This window comes from Gopherus flavomarginatus, chromosome 8 (genome assembly GCF_025201925.1).
Source record: "Gopherus flavomarginatus isolate rGopFla2 chromosome 8, rGopFla2.mat.asm, whole genome shotgun sequence".
In the NCBI taxonomy this organism is placed as follows: domain Eukaryota; kingdom Metazoa; phylum Chordata; order Testudines; family Testudinidae; genus Gopherus; species Gopherus flavomarginatus.
This window is the reverse complement of record NC_066624.1, coordinates 6641321-6665714: the sequence shown is the minus strand read 5'-3', so window position 1 is coordinate 6665714 and position 24394 is coordinate 6641321. Positions and strand designations below refer to the sequence as shown.

At 42.2% G+C, this 24394-nt stretch overlaps 1 protein-coding gene across 3 annotated transcripts in view; it reads left to right on the top strand.

Annotated features, from left to right (window-relative positions):
* Positions 1-24394, top strand: part of FGF13 (fibroblast growth factor 13) — a 323690-nt gene that overhangs the window by 236814 nt on the left and 62482 nt on the right. For 2 of the 3 annotated variants that reach the window (XM_050964866.1, XM_050964868.1), the window contains 2 exons: positions 4390-4500; positions 11698-11801. In XM_050964866.1, the coding sequence (XP_050820823.1) occupies positions 4390-4500; positions 11698-11801 (215 nt within the window). Of the gene's footprint in view, positions 1-2096; positions 2399-4389; positions 4501-11697; positions 11802-24394 lie in introns of those variants that run through there. The other variant, XM_050964867.1, reaches the window with a different exon arrangement.

Here is a 24394-nt window from a genome sequence, read left to right as displayed (position 1 = left end):
GTCTACAGGAGGAAGTGACTTGACCAAGGCCGCACAAACATCGGTGGCAGAATTGCACATAGATCCTGCGTCGCCTGCCTCATTCACTGGCCCACAGGACCTTCCTTCCTGCTGCTGTGACTCGGATATAAACGGAGGCTGATGTGGCCACAATGCAGAGCATTAGCTATGATAGGACCAGGGCTCCTGGCACAAGGCTCTGCGACTCATCCGCTGCCTGATTGCGACAGACAGACTCCTACAGCCTTCACTGGCACTGGACTAGCAGCTCCTCCTTTCTGCACACCCTTCCTGCCCCTCCAAGCCAGCAACCCTTCTCCTGCCCTCGCAACCTGCCCTAACTTCTGCTTTTCCAGCACCCCCTTACTTTCTCCTCACTCCTATGAGGCCCTGCTTCTTCCCTCCCCGACCTTTCGTCCAACCTGGCAACCTCACTCTTGCCTCCTCCAGCCCTCTCAATCTAGCAGCACCCCCCTTAAACCTCAAACCAACAACCCAGCCTCCCCCATGCCCACCAGGGACCTTTTTGTCCATCAAGGAAGAGCTGGGGGGCAGGGATGGAGGTGGCCTAGGAGCAAGGATCAGGGTGTGGGGTGAAAGGGGGGGGAAATGAGAGAGAGAGAGAAGGAACAAACCTGGAAAACTCTCCTCCTCCTCCAGGGTTTTCCCAGTCTCTGTGAATGGCCAGGAATAAGGCAGAGCTCGAAGCAGGTATGGTGGAAAATAATGCAAAAGGAGAGGGAGCTGAAACGTGCAGGGGGAGGATAACCAAGGGAGTCACAGGAGTACATGGGGCTTTCCTGGATCCCAATTTCTATTGGGAAAGGTTGAGAAGTGGGGAGGGTTTGGCTGGAGTGGCGTCGGCCCCTTTCCTGCCCTACCCCCCAGCTTTTAAAATCTGTCCCACTGGACTCCCTGCCCCCCACCCCCAAATCCTGCCCCTTATGCCTCTGAGAGACAAATCCCGCCCTCTTTCCTTGCCCCGGTGCCCCACGCCAGGTGTCCTGGTGATTGATGTGGAATGTCTGGTCACCCTGGCCGAGCTGCTGGAGAATTACTCATCCCAGTCACGTCTCTTTGGGTGTCTGTCTCTCCCCAGGAGGCGGCTCTAGTCTTGAGAGCAGGTGTTCTCTATGCAGCCCTCCTGGACCTGAGATGCTTCAGATGATCCAGCCTCCCTCCTAACTGCTCCACGGGCTCCTACTCTCTGAAAATCTCCTGGCGCTGAGGCAGATCTCCCAGGCTGCTGCCTTCACTGAGGAACGGGGGTGGTAAGGGGAGGGCTTCATCGTCTGATTTCTGTATCCAGCGTATAGCTCCTGGTGTGTGTGTGCAAGAGAGGAAGGGAGTGCGTTTGCTGCCTGAAGGCTACTGCTGCTGCAGTATCAGCACTGGTGCTGCTGGCAACCAGGCATCAGGGGAGCTCTGTTGCTGATTGCTGAATGGTTACAAGTGTTGCAATGCAAAATATAAAAGCATCGCTCCCGGAGAGGCTGCATTTGAAGCTCCACTTATAAAATCTTAGGGAGGGGGCTTCTCGAGGAATTCAGAACCAGCCAGCCCAGGCTCCAGGCAGCAGCACTGCCTCAGCCTTCATCACTGCTTGCTTGACATTCCTTCTCCAGGAAGGGAGGAAAAAGAATCCAGAAAGCCCTTCCACAGACAGACTCTGCCAGGCTAACAGGTGTTTGCTGGGATTTGACTGGGGAGCAGAAGCTGGGAGAAAAGTTAACTGGAAAAATCAAAGCTGGGCAAAGGTGCATTGATCTTGTGCCAAGTGGATGTGCCAGGTCTGCCTGAGAACAGTGTGTCCGGAGAAGCACCGAGGGATATTTGATCAGTGACCCGCTGATCTCCCTGGAAACGCTGAGCCCTGCCTGCAAACTTTGCCCTGCCAGAAATTGTGAGGGATAAGAGCCCAGGAACAAAGGGGCGGGGGTGGGGGGATGGTCTCCTCTGCTGACCAAACCACTTGAGCTAAACTGTTGCATCCTGGTTTGGTCTGGTGGAAGCATCCCACTTGTGCCTCCTCTGCTCCGAAGCTAGTTGCGGTGGGCCTGCGTGCTGCGGCATCAGCCAAAGGTATTAGCGGTGGGATACAGTGCCCCAGGTTTGGGGGACTGGAAGACCAGCATGCTGGCTGCTGCACTTGCAGCCAGCACACAGATCGCCTGTATCTGACCCCCAGGCGGTGTCGGAGCGGTGGCGGCCATGGCTGCAGCAATCGCCAGCTCCCTGATCCGCCAGAAGAGACAAGCCAGGGAGCGGGAGAAATCCAACGCTTGCAAGTGTGTCAACAGCCCCAGCAAGAGCAAGGGCAGCTGCGAGAAGAACAAACTGAATGTGTTCTCCAGGGTCAAACTCTTCAGCTCCAAGAAAAGACGGAGAAGGCGACCAGGTTGGCAAGGGTTATGTGATTGGTTTTCTTCTGTTTTAACACAAGCTGTAATGTGCATCATTCCTGGGGAGGGGGACTGGTGAAATTAACTCTCAGGTGTTGCAATTGCCAATAGACATGGGGGCACAGACGTGCAGAGCTGGTTTCTCACTCACACGCCCTCTCATCACCAGTTTGTCTGACACACACCATTGATTTCTTTCTCACATGCACACTCATGTGTACCCATGGATCAGTGATGTATTAGTGTGTGTGTGTGTGTGTGTCTCTCTCTCTCTCATACAGACACACACACACACACACACACACACCTCTCTCCTTCAATCATTTGTTCATCCATCTACATGTTCAATAATCTATTTTCTCTCCTTCACGTCTCTAGAATTTCTGTGCCTTGTGCTATTATTTGCTAATTATATGAGAAAAAACTATTTACGTTAGCCAGCAGCTTCTAGACCTTTATAACCTTTCATTCCTCTGCGCCTTTCTAGGAATATCTTTTATAAATCATACATGCACAATTCTGTATGTAACAGAGATGTAAAAGACCAGGTATGAAGAATTAGTTTTCTGATCCAGTGCATTTTGTACACAGGAGGAGCAGAAGCCCGTCAGCAATGTTGCTAGTAATTTGCCTTTTCAAAATCTAGCTGCCTCTAGCCACTGAACTTGCCTGCATTTTCCACGTCGCCAAATAGTAGGGTGACTAGTTGAAAAATGGAGCCTAAATTTGCTAAGAGCTTTTTGAACATTGCTAATGCAAGAAAACAGAGTGATCTTCCTTTTAGTTTCATATTAAATGAGAGAGTGTATATAAATTATGCGTCCCTCAATACACTTATTGAAGGTTCCTAATAGGAAGTAATATACTTATGCTATTATAAGAGTTTGCTTCAAATCCTGTCCAAAATATGTGTAACAACATTTCTACCCTGATTTCTTGCCTTTTAAGACCAGAAAGTCTTGCCCAGATGTGGGAACTTTTGGTTTGAAAATGGCAATTCATATTTTCATATTGTGTTTCTCTGTGAATCAGCTAAGGTTTTGGAGCAGACTGTTAAAAAGGCTTCACTGTCTGATGAGAATAACTGTGTGACAATTACTACAATGCAGATGTCATTGGGATTCAGTGGAGGTAGCCCTATTTTATTGATTACTCTTGATACATCGCCGAGATATTTTCTTTAAATATACAGCAAATCCCTAGCAAATCCTGTTGCTATTTACTTCAAAGTCCAGGATGATCTAATGTTGTTCTGGCTATTTCATTTTCGAACACTGAACATGAAGATGATTATGAAGCAGATTTATATCCAGAATGTGTTTTTCTTTTTCTTTTTTCTCTCTGAGTCTGTGAAACAGCATCTTCTATGGTAATATTCCTATTATAATTCAACATGTTGCTGTGAGTTTCTTCCTCTATTTACCTCTGTTCATTAACTGCTTTATCCCTTCTGATTCTGCATGTTCTTTGGATCAGCAAAGAACAGTGGATTGTTTAGTGGAATTGCAGCAGTTCTTATGGTAAACCTTAGCTGCTGTATATTTAGGCTCTTGATTTGATATGCAGTTTTCAGTCTTATTACTATTATCTTACCTTATCTGAGTAGCTCTCTCTTTCCCTCCTTTTGAGAATTCACACCTTGTTAAAAGCCAGAATACACTCTTTGCCAGCACGTTTCTAATCTTGAATGAGATAGGGCACGGCTCCCTAAGTCAAATGACACACTGTTGGAATTTGTATTCACTGGAAGCAGATTTAAATGTGTTACCTATATTACAATAGAAAGTGGCATTTCATCATTTGGCAACTGATTTTTATAGTAACTGATTTGATCTTTGCCTAAATGGGAACAGATATAAAGCTGCTTATTCTAGTGTTTTTCATATACCATCTCTGAAATCAAAAATGAAGATTTGTTTGAACCCTGGTAACATGCAATGGCACATCCAGATTTCATAAATTAACCTTTGTTATTGTTTTCTTACAGAGCCACAGCTCAAAGGAATAGTAACAAAACTCTACAGCAGGCAAGGCTACCACTTGCAATTGCAAGCAGATGGAACAATTGATGGGACAAAAGAGGAGGACAGTAGTTATAGTAAGTGGCATCCGAATGCATCAGATAACCTTGTGTGTTTGTGAATTATGGGGTATTGTTCTTTCCATCTCAATCGGTTTGAAAATTAATGTTCTGGGATGGCTGACTAAGTGAAACATTAACACTGTGCACTTACTTGCCATTGAGTCAGAAGGAAAAGCACTGCAAAAACACGTAAAACAAATATGCTTGAGGAGGTAAAGGCGATACATCCGAAAAACAATCCAAATGTTATCTCCATGGTAATCTAAAGAAGTTCATCGCTGTCCTTTGGATTTTATTAGATTTTTTTTCAACAGAGAAAATTTGCTCGCCTACGCAGCATGCCTGAAATAGACTAACGTTATCTCCAGTCTTAAGCAGGGGTCTCACTTGAACAGAGCTGAGTTATTTCACGTAATGAGAATTCATCATCATTTTAAAGTTCACATTCCTTGTCTCCCCATCCCCAGTGCTGATAATTCTGAGCCTAATTATGATTTAAGTAATGAAACAATTTTCCTTGGGCTTTTCTGTGAAACAGTTTTGAGGAGGTTTTTTAAGCCAGGAGATGAATGGAAAAGAGCAAACGAGGACTAAAAACGGTGATGTTGATACAAGTACCCCCGAAAATTTCACACAATTGTTTAGTGTAAACAAATTTTTTGTCTTGAAAAAAGTTGGAATGAACCAAGAGGGTATTTCAGCGATAGCTAATGTGTATAATTGTGTTGAGACCGTACATTGGAAACCAAAATCCAGTCTTCCTTTTCCACAATGCTAATATCTTTTCAATTTATTTCATTTTCATTAAGCACTCAAATGTCAAAGGAGTGAGGTTAGATAAGAACACAAATCCAGGAGTTTTTATGACATTTGATTAATCATGTCACGTTTCACCCAGATCCATGTAGGTTTCTACTCTTTTCTCTCTTTAACATTCATTGCTTTGCAGTGTTATTTTTCACTGACATGACAGAACCAATGAGGTTGCTGTGGATCTATCATGTGCAGTCGTTACAGGTGCTGAGAGCAATGCACACTGCAGGCCAAGGCCAACTTAGGCCTAAGGTTGTGAGCTGCTTTCAAATCTGAGTCCCATGCAGTAGAGTTGGTGACACCCCTTTAGGATGCAGCCAATTCTCCCAGCTCTCTCAAGCGAGATTGGGAGTCCTCGAAATCTAGTTTAAACCTTCAACAAACACATCATGGTAGATGTGTAGTCATGTTACCTCATGCACTACTGGAAGGCACTCCGATAGAATGGTGATCAGCACGATATAAAACCGATGTAGAATAGAAAAAAGCTGGTCATTATGCATCATAAAATGCTGCTGTTCTTTAAAACAATAGTTGGTGTTTTGGTATTATAGGTTAAAAGAAATACTATAGATTTGTTCAGAATGTTGGCAGAACCCTGCACATGGTCTGGTTTTAAAGAAATGAGTTAAGAAGCTAACAGGCAAATGTAATAATTTCAGTTGGGTTATAAACTTTTAGTGTCCCATACCGAGTCCCCTGAATCACGGATTATTTCTCTTGGGCCAGTTCCACCCAAATACTTTATTTTGACTTGTTTTAATGGAGTTCTGACACTCTAAGCGAAAGAGCCAGGAGGGGACTTGTTACAGTCACACAGATGTGTCCGTTTCCAATGTATTTTTGTGTGCATTATGCATTTAAATTGATCACATCGAGAGAGATTACCGGGCTACATGTAAATCATGGAAGCATCTTGGAGCTGAAAATCAGCCTTCATAAATAATGAATGTTCTACGCAAAGGAGGATGTGATGGATGTATCCTACACATGGATCCAACTGGCCTGCACTTTCCCAACATGGAAGATATTTATCATGGAAAAGTATTTTACTTTCACCTACTGGAAGTGAATGTAGAGAACCGTAGAAAACCTATGGCATGTAATAATAATACCAGCTAGCTCCTTTCCTCAGTAGATCGCAAAGTACTTTACAGTCTCCCTGTTTTACAGACAGGGAAACTGAGTCATAGAGTGGTGACATGACTTGTGTGAGGTCAGCCAGAAGCCCAGTGGTGGAGCCAGGAATAGAACCCTGCTCTCCTGGTCCAGTGCTCTGCCCTGTAGGCCACACTGCCTATTTACCTTGGTCCTGAACCTGCTCTAATGGCACAGTTCATGTTAGCATCAGCAGGGCAGGATTAAACCCTTATACACTATTGGCCTGATCGTGCACATGTCATTCACATACGTAAGGCTTTGGAGAATCCGGCGCTAAAGAATTACTCTTTCCTTTCTTTGACAAGGACAAACCTTCTTTGGCTGTGATTGGCACATCCCTGCTGGGCAAGCCCCTGAGTTAAAAGTCCACACAGCAGTGGCTGGGCTCCAACCTGTTGCTCTGACCACAGTAAAATTCTGATTCCCGACCTCTTTCTTTCCCTGTTATTGTAGTTCCTGCTTGCAGATCTGCTGAGTCTTACTCATTTGCAGGAAGTCTCCTTCATTTCCCATTAATTTTAAGGCTCTTTTGATTACTCTTCCTCGTATGAAGGAGTATTTGGCTATGCCTGGCAGTGAGACATTTAAAATCTCACTTGTAATAATTAAAAAAAAAATTCTTCCACTTTCAAATCATTCAACCTTGGGACAGCCCTTCATTTTTTGCCGACTGCTGTTACAAGTCTGTAGCCAGGAGTCCATGTGCTGTGGCACAATGGAACAAAATTCTGCAGCAAGCGCCCCTCAAGTCAGTGGCAATGATCATTTATTCTATCTCCATGAATACCCTTCATTCCCAGTGCCCCCTCCCCCAGCCAGCACCCAAATACGAACACAGCTGTTGCTCAGAGTTGAAAATACTCATTCATGTAAAATTAACCCATGATGAATTTAGAGGATGGGTTTTGTCCTATACTTTCCAGATGGCTCTGCTCCATTTTTGGGTCTTGCCTCCCATAAAGTCATCCAGGCAGCCCAACTCAAAATCTCCTCCCCCATTTCTGCTGGAAAGTGGAGAGCATGGATCCAGCTACAGCAACTTATCTCGCAAGCCCCCTGGGCCTTGACTGCTGCAGCCTCGATGGCCACTCTACATTTCCGGCTCGCCCATTCCCTGGCTGCCAGCTGGATTCCAGCTCCAGCTACCCAACCCTCTGCTGCCTGATTTCATAGATTTCTAGAGGAAGTATGCACTGAGTCCAATTTGACTCCTTGTGTGGAAATCTGGGCAGCAACAGGCAGCTGCAGGTAGGTCAGAGTAGGGAGAAATGGCAGGTGCTCAGATGCAAAGAAGGGTGAGTTCTACACCCACAGAACCTCAGCGTACACAGAGTCCCGAGTGAGATGAATGGGGCAGTTTGCAACTCTCAGGGCTAATCTTTCAGGCTCTCTGCAGGCTCAGAAGATGATATTCCATCAATTTTCACTTGGTTCACATTTCCACAATCATATCCACAGCCATAAGGGCTAGAAGCGTATATAATTTTAAAAGAAATCTGAGATGTCAGAGCACAATCCTATGGCAAATGATGGATTGCAGAGTACACAGGGTCTTGCCTGTAGCCAGTGAGAGTCTTTACAGTTTGGGGAAGAATTTCTGGGGACAGGAGTTTTCCCGGCTTTAATTTTGCCTCATGAAATTGGGGGTGGTTTGGATGTAAATCAAGGCAGAATTTGTTCCCTAATCTAGGCATGGGGAGAGATTTGACGGCTTGTCAGATAGATACAAAGGAAACATCTTCTTCGGAAAGTGGACGTGTCTGTGTGTTTCAGCCTGGGCTGGCTTATAATCATCAGTAACGTACACAGTAAGGCATACGTCTGCAGTCTAGTGCCTTCTTAGTGTTACAGCTATTGTTTAGTGTCAGTTTATATTGAACAGCGGCCACAGCAAATATCCTGTCTCCCTTAGGCATTACCTAGTTTTTTCATTATACCAGGTATTATGTCCTATCCTCACGCCGTGTAAACTCACATGGATATTCTAGTAGTGACATTTGGCATTATCCTGTCCTAACACAAAGTGACAATAATAGAGCGTAATGGAAAAGCATTAATTCTGGGTTGGCTTTTTGAGGCTTTTTCCATAATGCCTGTCCGGCTAAGGCAGTACTATAGTTTGTTACCGTGTGCAAATAACGTCTCAGGCACAGTATCTGTGGCATCATTAGTGTATATTTGAATAACAGAGAGTTTCCATGATTCTATCCATTGGTGTTAAATATACAAGAGACTCTTACATGTCTTTCCAGGCATTCATGCTAATTACTCACAGTGCTATGTAAACGAGACGTACTGTCTGCAAGGGCTTCATCTGAAGGGAAGGCCAATTTCAGGAGTAAATTTTGTATAACATGGGAGTCAGGATAACTCTGTACCATGTGCTGACGTACTAGCTCACACAGCAGACCCCAAGGAGATGTGGCCGGCAGCCAAGTTGCTCCTCTTGCCTCCTGAAAGCCTCTGTGTGTGCTGCCAGTTTCTGGGAGGCATGTATGCTTAGTGACTCAGTGAAGCAGCAGAGTGTAGGCTTCCTCTGGCAAAATACACACAGCATGGCACTCAGCCCACTCTCCCTTTGCCACGCACAGCAGGATGACTTACTCTGAAAGCCATCCCTCACTTTTTAAATCTGTGAACTAGCTCATCCTAGGCAGGTTTGTCCTGCACCAGAAGAAATGTCCTTAGCAGATCCATCGACAGATTCCTTCCAGCATTTACCATGGAGTCCGTATACACAGCTTCCCGGTGAAAATTCCGACTCAGACTGCAGGCTGATGGCACTAGAAAGAAGAGCGTTGATGGAAGAACGAGTTTTAAAATGTGGTTTGTTCCATTTTTATTGGCAGAGCAGAGGTGAGGGGAGATACTGGGGAAGGAGAACCACTGACTCTTCAGCTCTTTTCTTTGAGTTTCAGCCATGACCATCTAAACTTCCTGAGTCCCAGCAGCACCAGCTGACCACTGTACGCTTGTGCAGACATGCTGTACCAGCAGAACTTCTAATAATGCGGTTTGCACTTACGAAGCACCCTCATAAGACGTTCTCAAAGTGCTTTAGGGACGTGAAAGCCTAAACCAGCGATACTCAGACTGACGCTCCAAAACCACAAGTGGCTCTTTAATGGGTCTCCTGCAGCTCTTTGCAGCATATGATATTAAAACACTGTGTGATTTATTTATTAACCAATCTAAGCTATTAACCAATCAGGATGCTTTTTCTGTATTATCAACCAATTGTAGTTGATAAAATACAAATACTTGGTCAGTCATTTTGCAGTGAGAATTATATATATAAACTAAGTACTTCCTGTCATACTGTTTCAGTATGAATATATAGTACTCTGGTAAATGGAGCAATGAATTCACACCATTCTGGTTCTTGTGGATAATGTTGCTTGCTAATTTGGCTCCAGGACCACCAAAGTCTGAGTATCACTGGCCTAAACTATGCTGCCTGTACTTGAATAAGAATTGGGTGTCTCTAATGTGGTGAGGTCTTCTGAAAATCTGGCTGCAAGTCAGGAATCCTCACAACTCTCTTTTAAAGTGACTATTAGAGCTGTCCAGGAAATGATTTCCATCTTTTTCCCCTGCAAACAAATTTTTAAAATGTCAGTGAAATATTTTGCTACTTTGTAGAAGCCTAAAACTAAAAACTTTGTGTTTACTGAAAACTAAAAGTCTTCAGTTCCTTAAAAAGTCGGGGGGAATTCTGAAAGTCCAAATATTTTTGTTGAAAAATAATTTGGTAATTAAAAATTGTGTTTTGGACAGAAATCCCATTTTCCTGTGAAAAATCTTTTCATCCTAAAAAGTTCCACTCGCACTAGAATTTATGCATAATGTACAGATCAGGAAAGCAGGGCATGGAACTCTTAATGTTTCAAGGTCAAACAGAGTGTGTGTGACAAAGGGAGGAAGAGAACCCAAAAGTCTTGGGGCCAGATTCTCACTGGTATAAATAAGAGACATTCCTGTAAAATCAATGGTGCTCTGCCCATTTACACCAGTAAAGAATTTGGCCTGTGATCTCCACTCCCTTTTTTAAACCCTAGACTCCCTCCTTTAAGAAGGAAAATTTAAAATTTGCTGTTTTCCCCAAGTCTTACTGATACATTCCCAGAATTGAGGGTCTGTATTAAACACTGGTAGGCTGCAAATTTTCCTTTAACTAAACATGCCCATTTGGGCATTGTCAGGCTGAAAGGGAATTTAGAACTGTTTTTTTTTTTTTTTTGCTTCTACCTTTGTAAATAAACCAATAATTTATTTCAAATTGGTGCTTTGGTTTTAAATTACCCTCAGACAATGACCGTAAATACCAAAATTCAGATTCCTTCCAGCAGATTGGAGCAGATTGGAGTTTTACAGCCATGTAAAAAAACATTGTAAATAAAATTCAATATAGCATTATGTAGTTCTAACCCTGCGTTAAAGCCACAGTCTAAAGGAGACTCTATGGATTACGGTATCAGCTCCTGTCGTTTTTCATAACCCGTCTTTACCCCATTTCTTTTTAATCCTACAGCAGGAATTGCCGATACAAAATACTTGGTTCAAACAGTGGTAAAATTCCTCTGCCAAACAACAGTAGCAAAAAATTGAGCCAAGGCTGAGCTCTGCTTATTTCTTTAATTTGCCAGTCTACGTACCAACTTCAGCATTATTAAAATATAGGCCTCTCTGGCTGTAAATCTTGAAAATATTATTGATTATTCTGAGGAGAAATGTTAGCAGAGAATTAAAAGCAGTTTAATTTTGAAAGTACGGTGTTTGGGCCCAATCCTGAAGACACTTATTACCAAGTGCAGCATTACCGTTGTGAGGAGAGCTACTGAGGGCAATATGTAGTTCAGTTACTGAACCAAATGGAATGACTACTATAATGGAAAGCTGTGTGGCTAGTGGTTAGAGCACAGTATTGCCACTCAGGAGATCTTTGGTCCTAGTCATTGGCTCTGTCTCTGGACCTTCTGGGTGACCTTGAGCAGGTCATGTCACTGCTCAGTGCCTCAGTTTCTCCATCTGCAAAATGGGGATAACAATACTGATTTCCTTTGTAACATGCTTTGAGAGCTGCTGATGGCAAACACTAGATAAGAGCTAAGTATTAGAATTAAGTGTTTGCAGGACCAGAGCCACTGTGAATAGTTGTAATGATTCTACATTACTCATCTATCTCATATAATTATTTGAAAAGATTAACTTTGCTATTTATATCCTTTTCTCTCCTAGCTTTGTTTAACCTCATACCCGTGGGCTTACGAGTGGTGGCTATTCAAGGGGTTCAAACAAAATTGTATTTGGCAATGAACAGTGAAGGATACCTATACACGTCAGTAAGTAACCACTTTCATTTTTTTTCTGATTTAAAGTTGTCACCCCGATTCTAATCCATATCGATGGGAACATTCGCGTGATTTGAAATGTAATACGCAGGTGATGTCTTGGATTTAGAGCATTACACTTTTCTGCAATGAATGCAAAGCAGTGTCTGGAATAAAATCTCTGTGTCTTTTATAAGAAAAAAGTGATCACCCCAACCTCACCCTCCACCTTGTAAGAAAATACAGCTGTGGAGATCACTTTAAACTATTGCTTTGTGTGTGTGAGTAAACCAAACATTTCCTTTATGTTTGCTGTGAGATGTCACTTTACCCCTTGTCTCATGTATGGTGAGAGTCTGAACAAGTCCGTTAAGGGTGGACATCACGACTAGAGACAGGCCTGAAACGTATTGGTGGTCCGAAGGGCTCATACCATTGTAAAATTAGCCCATGTCATTATTGTATTCTCTCATTAGTTGTTATACCAAAGACCCAATCGGTTAGATTATTGTAAGCAATATTTTCTTATATTTGAATCCCAATTGGGCCCGCCCCCCTTCTTGCTGGTAGTATTATTATGCCATGAACGCACATTTTAAAATACAAAGTCATAGATGTCTAACAGCCATTTAACACTGCTGTATTTTTCCACTGAGAATCTCTGCACTCGTTCTTAATGTATCTGCTTTCATTTCTGATTTTTATTTTAAATGTTTGGAACTTTCTTTTCTTGAAAGAAAAGACAAGGGTTTAATCATATTCCCATCCATATAGTCCTAGAGCGGATGGGAGGAAGTCAGGGGCCTCCTTGCTTGACCTGGAAAAAGGCTGCCCAGAATTGCAGTTCCTACATGTTATTTTCAGTGGTTTTCTGCTCCCGTATTGTTTGCAGTGTTCCTTTCAGCAAGGGACAGACCAACTGACTACATGGGAAGCTGTGAAAATGACTCTCTCCTTTGGGCTAGGTTCTCAGGACACAGCTTAGCTAAGTTCAAAAGAGCTGCACTGATTTATACCAGTTGAGGGCCTGCCCCAAAGCACTGTTGAATTCCCAAAGCAAACACATTGGGGGGGAAATAAAAGTTTGTTTTCTGTTCCCTAATTACTTTTCATTATAGTTACCTGTAACTATATAGATACACTGTGTTTAGAGGGAAATGACATTAGCATTGATGATGTCATTTAATATTGAAAGAGAAGATGGTGGCCTAGGTCATGATCATCTCTTTCTAGCTCTACTGGGACTGAAACAACCTCAGACAGGCACTCACAACTTGCAGAACTATGCTTTAAACTGTATTGCCAAGATTTGCAGACTGGTTTGGAAAGCAGTAGTCCATAGACTAAACAAACGGCCTGTTAACTTGCCCTGCCAGTTCATCAGACCTGGCACTGCCCTCTGTGGAGAATTGTTAGTAATAATTGATTTGCCAGGTTTGGCACTGTAGAGTACCTTTCAGCTACAATGTACAAAGCACTTTACAAACATTGGGTCTAATCCAAAGTCCATTAAATGGAAGTCAATGGAAAGACTACCATTTACTTCTATGGGTGTTGGATCAGGCCAATTAATTTTTACCCCACTGAGAGGTAGATAATCATCATAAATGTTTTATAAAGGGATAAAGTAAGACTCAGCAAGGTAAAGTGCTTTTCCCAAGGTCACACAGGGGCACTCTGACATTTGGGTCTAGAAACCAGGAGTCCTGAGTCTCCGAGGCCAATACCTTGCTAACCACTATCAAAACTGACTCAAACTTTGGTTTCTTTTCAGCTGTTGGCTGAAATTCTCTTCCTGTTGTGTTTCAATTCTGTGTGGTCTGTTCTGTACTGATGAGTTCTGTGGCAATCAAGCTGACTTGATTTTCTCTGAATATTTTGCATTTCAAGAAAATACTTTTCTACCATTAACCAGTTAATGAGAAGTTTATTTCTTGTTCCAGTTTGATAGTTTGTTTAGCTCCATCTCTGGTCTGTTGTGTAGCAATTACTGGGTCTAGCTTTCAGTCTGATGAGGGTTTAGGACTATGATTTTTAATTGAGACAAGAGAATTGTTTCCTTCTGAACCACTGATCTGAAATCATGACTGAGGTAGATTTGCACCATGAGGGAATCTACCGTGTATGATAAGTCTGTAGGTAGCAGATATCCATGGTTGAGTGTCAGACTTTTCAAGATCGTTTGTCACGTCTGTAAGTTACAGCAAAAAAGACGCCTCTAATGTAATTATAAAAGCTCCTCAGGGACAAGAGATTGACTCAGCTAAAAAGAATGATAGTTGGTTAAATATATATATATATAAGTGTGCGCAGATGCTGTAGGTGAGACTGAAATGATTAATACAAAAGGAAACCATCCCAGTATTTTACATGGTGTATTTCTGATATCACCCTTCATCCTGTCCTTATTCCACCACATCTATTAATTCACACTGGAGAGAAATTTTATTGCCGTATGACACAAAAATGCTGGGTTTCAAATCCCTGTTCTCTCTCTGGTTTCCCATTGAAGTCAATGTCAGTGGTGTGAGTGCATCTCCAAGGATGATCATATCCTTAAGATTTTATTTTGAGAGATCTTATCAAAAGGTATTTGAAGCTGTAATGGCCTCCCTCCGAGCTGATACTCATGTGCCAGTGGAAGATAAAAGCAGTGGGCTTGATTCACCTTGTGTTACACCAATTTTCTGCTGGTATAATTTGATTTCAGTGGCCTTACGCCATTATAATCCTGGTCTAACTGCCTGGTGAATCAAGCCCAGCTTTTTTTGTGCAGTAGCAGTTTTTTTGATTTTTATTTTATTTTATTTTACTGTGGCTGACCACAGCATGTGCCAAACTTCAGTTCTTCGAGCCTCTTTGCCCTGTGGATTCCTTGCATGCTTTTGTCTTCTTGAATGAAAGGGTTAAAAATACTTTCAGGTATGCATTTGTCAGAAGTTGAGTCGTGGGGTGTTCCTCTGCCCTCTGAAAGTGACTGGGGCTGAGCTGAGATGGCTCCCAGCAGCACAAAGCAGCAGCTGAACGAGGCTCATAAAAGGAGAGGCATATGTTTGCTCAGCTCAAAGAGTGCGCTGTAGTGCAGGAACACTGAAAACATTATTCCCTCCCCACCACCACAGCACTCCAAATTCAAAATGATAATCCAGCAATCAAGGATTTTCACTGAGCCATGACACCTGTGTTTTAAAAGCCATTTCAGGGAGGACAGTAAAATGCAGGTTTCTTTCTCATTCCAAGTAGCAGAATCGTCAGCCAAAATCCAAGTCTGGGGTTTTTCATGTTCCCGTGATTTGTAGGAGAGTGCTGCGTTGTTGACAATATAGAGAAACCTGCAGTCTACCTCTCCATCATTTTAAGATAAGTTGCAGTATGTTATGAGCTTGGAGCTTGTGAATTTAAATATCAGGTGACTATTGTTTGCCAGAGTCTTTATTTCACATTCTCTAAAGTATGTTGCAGTTTTGTGGACAACTGTGTCTTTTCCTCATAACGGCTGTGTGAACACATTCATTTCCATATGTAACCCAAGTAAGTGGTTCTTGCTCATAGGGGCCCATGTTTTCAGTGCCAGCCATGGGTTTGATGCAGGGTTCCGCCAGAATTCCTGCTGGAACTCAAGCTGCTCCACAGCGTGCACAATCCTGCCTTTTAAAAAATTCCAGCCATGCAGAGCTAGGAGGGACCATACCCAGGTGTGGGCAGCTCATTAAGTGTGAGCCTTTCCCGTAAAAAGGCTTGAAGCAACCTACGCTGTACACGTCATGGGCCCCTTATCACCTCCTTTGAGATATATGGTGCCCTCAACCGTCACTGTGTCTCCTGGGAATGGAAGGCTCAGCACCTTGCAGGATGGTTGTAGGGTGTGGGTAGGTGATGGGTTAATGTGATATTCTTCATGTTTGTTTTGTTAGGTGTACCAGGATGTAGAATTGAGGTAACATTCCTGCTGTAAGGTGTTTGACTTCAGCATTTCCTGACTATTTGATATAACAGCACATCCTTAAGGGAGAATTAGCATGAGTTTCTTTTAATGCATTTAATAGAAACACTTTGAAATAATTCATAGTGCACCATTTTATGTAGAATTTACCTGTACATAGCATCTATCTACCGTATCCTACATATTTTACATAGATCATCATACACATAGGTATGGTAACTGCACAGCAAGTAAATATGATCTAATGCATTCATGTCGAGTATCGGGGGGTAGCCGTGTTAGTCTGGATCTGTAAAAGCAGCAAAGAGTCCTGTGGCACCTTATAGACTAACAGTTGGCTTGCCAACTACAAAACCAGTTTCTCCTCCCTTGGTTTTCACACCTCAACTGCTAGAACAGGGCCTCATCCTCCCTGATTGAACTAACCTCGTTATCTCTAGCTTGCCTGCATATATATATATATACACACACACACACACACGCCCCTGGAAATTTCCACTACGTGCATCTGACAAAGTGGGTATTCGCCCACGAAAGCTCATGCTCCAAAACATCTGTTAGTCTATAAGGTGCCACAGGATTCTTTGCTGCTAATGCATTCATGTTGATTATGGCCAACAGAAATGAAATGTGATTACATTCTTAAAATGATTTTTTTAATTGGTTTTAATGTACTGGAGAAAAGAGACATTTGCACATAACGAATTTCTTGCAAAGAGCATTTTTCCACCTCAGGGAAATAATATGAACCTAGAGATATAAGAAACAATCAAAACCTTCATCTCGTTAAATTTGAATGTCAATATAAATCATGTTCCACCAATAATCCTCAAGTACAGAATAGGCTGTGACACAGTAACGCCTCCTAAAAGATAGCTTCTTCGAGACTGCAGCAGTGAAATTTCCTTTTCATAATACCTAATTCTTAGCTAGAGAAATATGTGACTTCCTTACAGCTATTACTGCTGTTATAGATTCAAATGGTCTGGCAGCACTGCTCACCTGTCAGCTTCCTAGTGCTAACCACAATTGAGTCTCTTTGGAGTTAATTGTCTGGTGCAGGACTTGCGCTTGACTGGATTCTAACCGCAGGGACAGAGCTGTGCCACTTTGCTGCCCGGTGCAGAGACCCAGCCCCTCCGTGTCAGTCCAATGGTGAAAGGGAGCCATAATGGAAGTAGAAATGGCCGCTGGGGAATTAGCCCAACATAAGGAGGCTCTTAAGCTGGCACAAAACCAGCCTGGACAGACAAATGCTTTCCAGCAGCTCAAGATGCTCAGAGTCCTGAGGCTGCTCTAACTTATTTCAGGGGCTGGACCAAGAATGTGGAAGGCACAAAAGTGCTTTACAGTTGCCTTTGTCCCCTCCCCCTTGTTGCTGCACTGCTCAGGAGGAATGGGCCATCTGGTCCAGACCCTGCCATATATTGTGTGGTCCCCACCTCCATGAGGTAGGATGCTCCCTGGAGTGGAGCAGTCCCCAGCAGCATGCTTCCTTAGTGAGAGGTGCTGTGAATGGGTGCCAGGAGGTGAGAGAGGTGGGAGGCTTCTGCTTATCAACTGCTTGCCTTTGGTAGATTCAAGGAGTCTGTAGATGTGGGGAGACCGATGCCCTACTATTTCTATGGAGTGGAGGGGGAGGGATGGTAGAGTGGAGGTCCTGCCCTTCACTGGAAGAATCACGAGGAATCTCTGTAAACTGAAACTCCTGGCGCTTCGCTGCTTTCCTCAGCCAGCTCTCAAATCTAGCGAGGTGCGGCTGAGCACCCTATCTCATACTACAGCCACTGGGAGATGCACATCCTGAGAGCCTTGGAGGATCAGGCTCTTGGACTAGAAGCCAGTGTTACCGGGCATGATGAGAAAATGGCTGTGTAATAAACTCTTGGCTACAGAGTGGGTCCTGCAGAAGTTAAGCACCTTACAGCTGCTTCAGTCACAGAATGTGTGAATACCATCCTCTTAAAGTGACATTTGTTCACAGAAATCGAGGGACCATTCATGAGTTATAGAAAGTAAGACTGGCTCAATACTGTGTTACTGGAGCGAAATTTGGAAAAGAATCCACCAGAAAGAGATTGTTGGGTGGTACATTTAAAACAACCTCTTGCACTTTGAGTCAGTAACTAACTTCTTTAAAGTAAACAAATAAGAGTGAGAGAGAGACATTTGGAGCAGAGTAGAGAAGAAAATCACTGGAAGAAGACAGGATCAGACGAAGGGAGAAGATTAGTTTTTCCAGTAAATTTTTTACTAAGACAAACACTTTTTCTTTTGCACTTTCTTTCACTAATCAATTTAGGATTAATGCAAGAATCCAAAATTTAGAACAGGTCAGTGAGTTTACTCTACCTGTGGCTATAATAGTAGCATAACAGCTTTTTTTTCTAGCAGAGCAGGTGGCTTACGTAAGTAAACAAACATATGAGACTTACAATTTTGTATGCTCTGTGGAGGCTACAGTGCTATCCTGCTGCTTTCCTCGAAAGTCCCCTGCCTTCTCATTTCTGCAATTTTATCTAAAGTGCAGTGAAAGTTGAGTTCTTCTGCCTAGTTTCAATCCAGTGGGTAACTAAGCAAACCAGGCTCAATAATTGGTGGAGTACAGGTCTGTTGATCTAAAAACCAGGGAGAAATAGAGTTGCAGGTGAGTAGCAATAAACGGGCTGTGCTTTAGAAGGCTGGTTCTCCTCTTACTGATTCTAGTGTAACTCCATTGACTCCATGGAGATATTCCTGATTAATACCAAAGTGGGAGCCAATTCAGGCCCTCTGACTTCACTCCCAAAGCAAAGAGGGTTGGCACTTCTGACTGTGCAAAACCACTAGAATTGCTGTGTAGTGTCACCAGTCAGTGTGAGCCCAGATACTACGCAAAGTAGTGATGGCTGAACTTCAAAGACTTTGTGAGTTTGATTCGAATCAGCTCCCTAAAGCAGTTAAGTTTATCCAAACCATATCTGAGCTGTCTAATGAGTCTTTCAAATTGGGCTAGAAATCTCGGGAAAAAAAAACCCAAAAAACAAAACAAAAAACAGGCTTCCTTTAAGCCTTCCATTACTTAGTCTCAAGTGAGGTTGGAAACGCCTACCATATTTCAGCACTTAGATTTCTTGTCCCAGATGGAGCCAGTGAATACAGTGGCAAATCAAAACTAAAAACACTTTTTCTTAAATGTTCATTCTATTGACTTGCCAGAAAGGTTTTAAAGATTTTAGTTCAAGTTTGGGGTGAAGGTTCACATCAGTTCTTATTAATTCAAACCAGTATGCCTAAACCTAATGAAGACTTGGATTCATACCCTCCTGTCCTAGGGGGGCATCTGCTGCCATCCGAGCCATATTAACACTAACAGAAGGCACACATAGCTCAAAGTAAATAAGTGAATGATCTGAAAAAGGACAGAGACAAAGAAATTCCAGTAAGTGAAACAGACACATTTCCAAGAGAAGAGATTTTTCCCTTCAAATGTATAATTCTAGTGGTGTGCCAAACATATCTGAGGATAGTAATTGAACATATCCCTTTGTTGTATATATCCCATCCCATAATATTTGAGTTTTAGGACTGGATCCTGCAAAGCTCACTCATGAAGTAATCCTTACCTAAGGAAGTAGTCCCATTGGCCATTTGCTATAGCAAAAATTATTTATGTGAGGAAGAAGATTTGGACAGAAATCATCAACAACCATTAATTTTCAATATAATGTCTCCACGTTATCTTAATAAATTAGAAAATTTACCAAGCATTTGGGAGACCTATGAAGCTCAATGAATAGAAGAAAATGAGGTAATATTCTGAAAGGGAGGGAACTGCTAGTCCAAAACCAAAGTGACTGAAATAAATCCACTCCCCTGATGAAGAACGGGGTGAGGCTGCACTCTTGCAAGCACACCTGATCTGATTCTCCCAGCCACCATGCATTAATACATCACACGTTTCTATTAAAACAGACGTTTGAAGAGTGATATGTGAGCGACAGAGGAAAAGTAGGTGTTTGATCTTTTGTGCACACATGGAGACTTCCACTGGGAAAGGTTCCTGTATGATGGCCAAGTCACTTAAAGAACACCTGTTGGCACTAGTGCAAGTCATTAGATATCCATGGTCTGATTTTCCTCCCCTGTTAACTTCAGTTGGAGTATTGAGTGATCAAGACTAGTTTTAAAAAAAAAAATCAAGCTCCCTGTATTATGTTTTTGCAAATTACAGCTGCAACAAATTCACTTTATCCTAACTCTAGACGGCTGCTAATAGAATCTGCAGTTCCTTTAAAAACTACTCTGAAATGATCATGGGTTGAGTCATTTACTAAAATCAGTTTAATACACAAGAATAAAAAATGACAGCAGAAAGTGCATAACCATAATCTGTGTTACTAACTCAAACCCGGAAACCTGTATCAGACTGCTTCAAAACATCACAGTCATCTAACGCTATGAATTTTTCCTCCAATATCAGACCCTCTTCCATGCTTAGACCCTCTTTAGAGTGCCTGAAAAAATGTTATGTAACATAAAAATACTGTCACAATCAAGCTACTTGTAAATTCAGAAACTCCCCCTGTGCAGTCATGTCCGACACCATGGATCAAACGATCTCTGGAACAGCCTCACACCATTCTACGTTTTCAAAATCAAAAATCTAAAAGCAGGGACATTACAAAAGACCAATTTTAAAAGGCCCAATCCTGTTGGGCTACCAAAAGTTCAGTAGGCCACGTCTCTATGCCACTAAAAGGCAAAAAACTGAATGTATTTTGTTAAATCATTTGCAAAACTAAAACAATGCAGGCCTGATTCTTATTTACATGAAACTCCCTCTCAACTGCCGTGGGGACCCACAGTGGATATAAATTCCAGTTATGTTCATTTAATGCCTCTTTACCTGGCCATAACAATATAAATGAGACTTAATCCCTACTTATATTAGAATAGCCCCTAAGAACCTTAGTCCAGGCTTGCAGCCCCTTTTGTGCTAAATGTGTGTAAACTTGTAACAAAAAAGACCCTGCTAGAGAGAGCTCACCATCTAAAGGACAGACAGGACGGAACAGGTGGACAAAACACACAACTAGGTGTGTTGGTGAATTGTGTGGGGTAATTATAAACCAAACACAATTTAGCAATAAAGCAGAAGCCGCAGATGAAACCTAAGCTAGAAATAAATTATATAAGTCCTCAATCCTTCAGCTGGATCCACACACGTGCAGATATCTCTCCACACAGATCTGATTGTTGGATCCAGGCTTAGATTTAAAATTTGGGCCAATCCTGCTCCTACTGAAATAAATGGGACTGTTGCTTCAAAGGGATATGATTGTCATCTTCAGGGTTACAGCAAAAGGTCCAGCCATCACAGACGACCTATACAGTGGAAGTGTGTGAGAAACACTCATTAGATAGACAAGGGGATTAAGATAATATATTTTATTGGATCAACTTCTGTTGGTGAAAAAGACAAGTTTTCAAGCTACACAGAGCTTTTATCCAGGTCTGGGAAAGGTACTCAGAGCGTCACAGCTAAATACAAGATGGAACAGATCATTTAGCATAAGGAGTTACCATATTGTAAGAGCCCATTCAAGGTGAAGTGGGCATTTAATACCGCCGCAGTTGTAGGAAAAAGGAAGGTTTGTGACACTCTGAGTACCCTTCCCAGACCTGAAGAAGAGTTCTGTGAGAGCTCGAAAGCTCGTCTCTCTCACCAGTGGAAGTTGGTCCTATAAAAGATATTACCTCACCCACCTTGTCTCTCTGATATCCTGAGATCAATACGGCTACAACACTACAAAGAAAACACTCATTTACTTGCGTGTAACGTACTGTTTATGGCAGAAGGCAAAACAATACTGAAAGCAATTGCAGGTTCATCCCATATTAAAATGTTAGGGTAGCAGAGTTAGGCAAACTGCTTACAAAAATAAGAGGCAGACGTTTCCGAAGCCACATAACAAAAGCAACATTTACTAGTTCAAATGCAACATTTACTAGTTCAAATGCAAGCTTTGTCATGACAACCAAGTATCTTGATGAAAATCGTGTCTTATTCTAGTACATTAATGTGTGAACCACATTGCTAGTCCATTTGGGGGACGCTGAGTCTATGGCTTAACTACCTGAAGCAGCCTGTTCCTATGGGCTGGTCAACACTGGGGGCAGGGGAGGATCAATCTAAGATATGCAACTTCAGCTACGTGAAGTATCTTAGATCAATTTACTTCTCATCCTCACAGTGCAGGATCGACATCCATGGCTCCTCCTGTCAACTCCGCTACCGCCATTCGTCCTGGTGGAGTTCCGGAGTCGACAGGAGCGCTTTCGGGGATCGATATATCGCGTCTAGATGAGATGCAATATATTGATCCCTGAGAAATCGATCGCTACCCGCCGATACGGCGGGTAGTCTAGACGTACCCTATGAAAATACACTAAAATGGGTCATATTATTACAGGTGAATGTGTGTACATGAATGTGCATTGTATATTTTCTTGCCTATTAACAACTGAAGACATTAATATCAGCTTTCATCAAATGTAGTTGTATGAAATGGATTATGCAAACAAGTTTTAAAGAGTTTCATTTCCTCACATACACACACACCCCTCCCCCTTAGAATGAAGTTCAGATTCAGTTTATCTGATGTTCATGAAAAGTTTCTGTTGTTTGAGTTTTGTCTTTTGGGACACTGTAAAGAATCAATTGTCCTTTTTTAAAAATTAGAGTTTATGCAATAGGATCAAACACTGGGTCAGGGAGTGGTGATCCACAAAAGGATAAGAGACTACTGTTGCTATCAGCTGATGGAGTTGCTCGTTTAGCTTAAGCAGTAGAGGTCTCCGCTTTTAGTGACGAAGGCATTGGATTTAGTAGCTTCTAATGGATTGTTGCAATAGCAACAGGGCTTTCTCATTTGTGTTCATCTTAAATTCTGGGATGGCACCATTTTGAATAGTGAATTCCTCTTCATTAAAAATGGCAGTCATTCTTGTTAATTGATTATTATTGCCGAGAGATGTGGTTGTTTGAGAGAGGGCCAGGAGAAGGAGGTACTGCAGCAAGAATCTCGGTCATTTATTTGGCTGGACAGCACCCATGTATATGCATGTGTTTGTTTACGTTTAAGTCACTTTCTAAAATATAGGTTTGTGTTAGCTGATGTATACTTGGCATACGTCATTTCATGAATTTGAGTATCCTCGTTTCTCCAAGATATGCCATCCTTTTTGTTACTGTTATTCATTATTTGTGTGTTGTCTCATGGTCGGAATTGAGATTGGAGTCGCGTTGTGCAAGATGCTATGCAAACGTAGTATCAGACAGCATAGTCAAAAGAGCAGTCTCTGCTCTAGATAGTTTACAGTCTAAATAGACAAGCAAGAGAGATGTTGAGGCAAAGGGTGTATTATCACCTTTTGGTGATGGAACTAAGACAGAATTGTAGATGATTTGTACATCAGTATGCAATTTTCAGTGCCCGTAGGTCAGCATTTATAGATGCACATTTATTTGCTTAAATAATTATGCAATCTCTAGAATTTAATGCACAGGATTCATTTTGAATTATACAGTAGCTAGCAATGCTCATGCTTTCCTATGAAGTAGTTCAGTGCAAACAGCACTGTGCAAGATGTTATGTATTTCATGGGAAATTCTTTCTTCGAGAGAGTTGTAGTTTTTGACAATTGCGCTTTTGGAGGACTTCTGGTTTCTCAGTTGCAGGCAAAGCTCTGGTATTCAAGACTATGGGTTAAACTAGCAACATGCTGTCTGTGCAATGCAATCAGAGTAGCAAGAATGCTCTGATAAACTCTACCACTTAGCACAGTTTATTATTCCCTAGCACCGTTCTCTAGAAGGCAATGACTTTTGGTTGTGACGGACAAGCAAAGACTGGATACATACTATGTGTTGCTACTTCCCTTGTGGGTGATGGTGTTAAATTCTACCCACCTTCCATGTTTTGAAGGCCTAGAATAGAATTTGGTGGGGGAAAATTAGGTTAAATGTACAGATTTTAGTTGGATGTAAATCTGAACAGATTTTGGCCTATAGAAGAATAGTCAGGCAACGGGAGAACGCACCAATGGAGCTTGTAGATAGCTATTTAAGAGTGCACTTAGTACATATCTACCAGGGATGGTTTAGGAATAATTCAGTTTAGGAATAATTAAATTAATGCTGCAGGAACTAGACCCTCTTCAAGTCCCTTCTGACCCAAACCATTTTATGATGCTGGTTATTCCTCTGAATGCAATCAGATCCATTCAGCTGATTCCATTTTACTGTAGGAAGATTACTCAGAGTAGGATGCTGAATCTGTTACTCATTTGTACAGAAATAGGCTAAGATTTTCAAAACTGGGTGCTTAAAATTGGGCTGCTAAATCCTTGTGTAGGTAACCAAAATCAGAGACCTGATTATCAAATATGCTGAGCATGCAGCAGCTTTACTGGGGTCTGAGCACTTCTGAAACTCAGGCTAACTATTTAAATAGGTTTGTGCACTTAAATATGGACTTAGGAAACTCATTTTATGTATCCAGTTTTGAAAATCTTGGCTTTAAATTATACTTAAGCCTTCTCTGTATTAAATAATTTCAATATAGACTAAACTGAGGGACTGGAATCTTGCTCCATTTGCAGCCATGTTGACTACGTA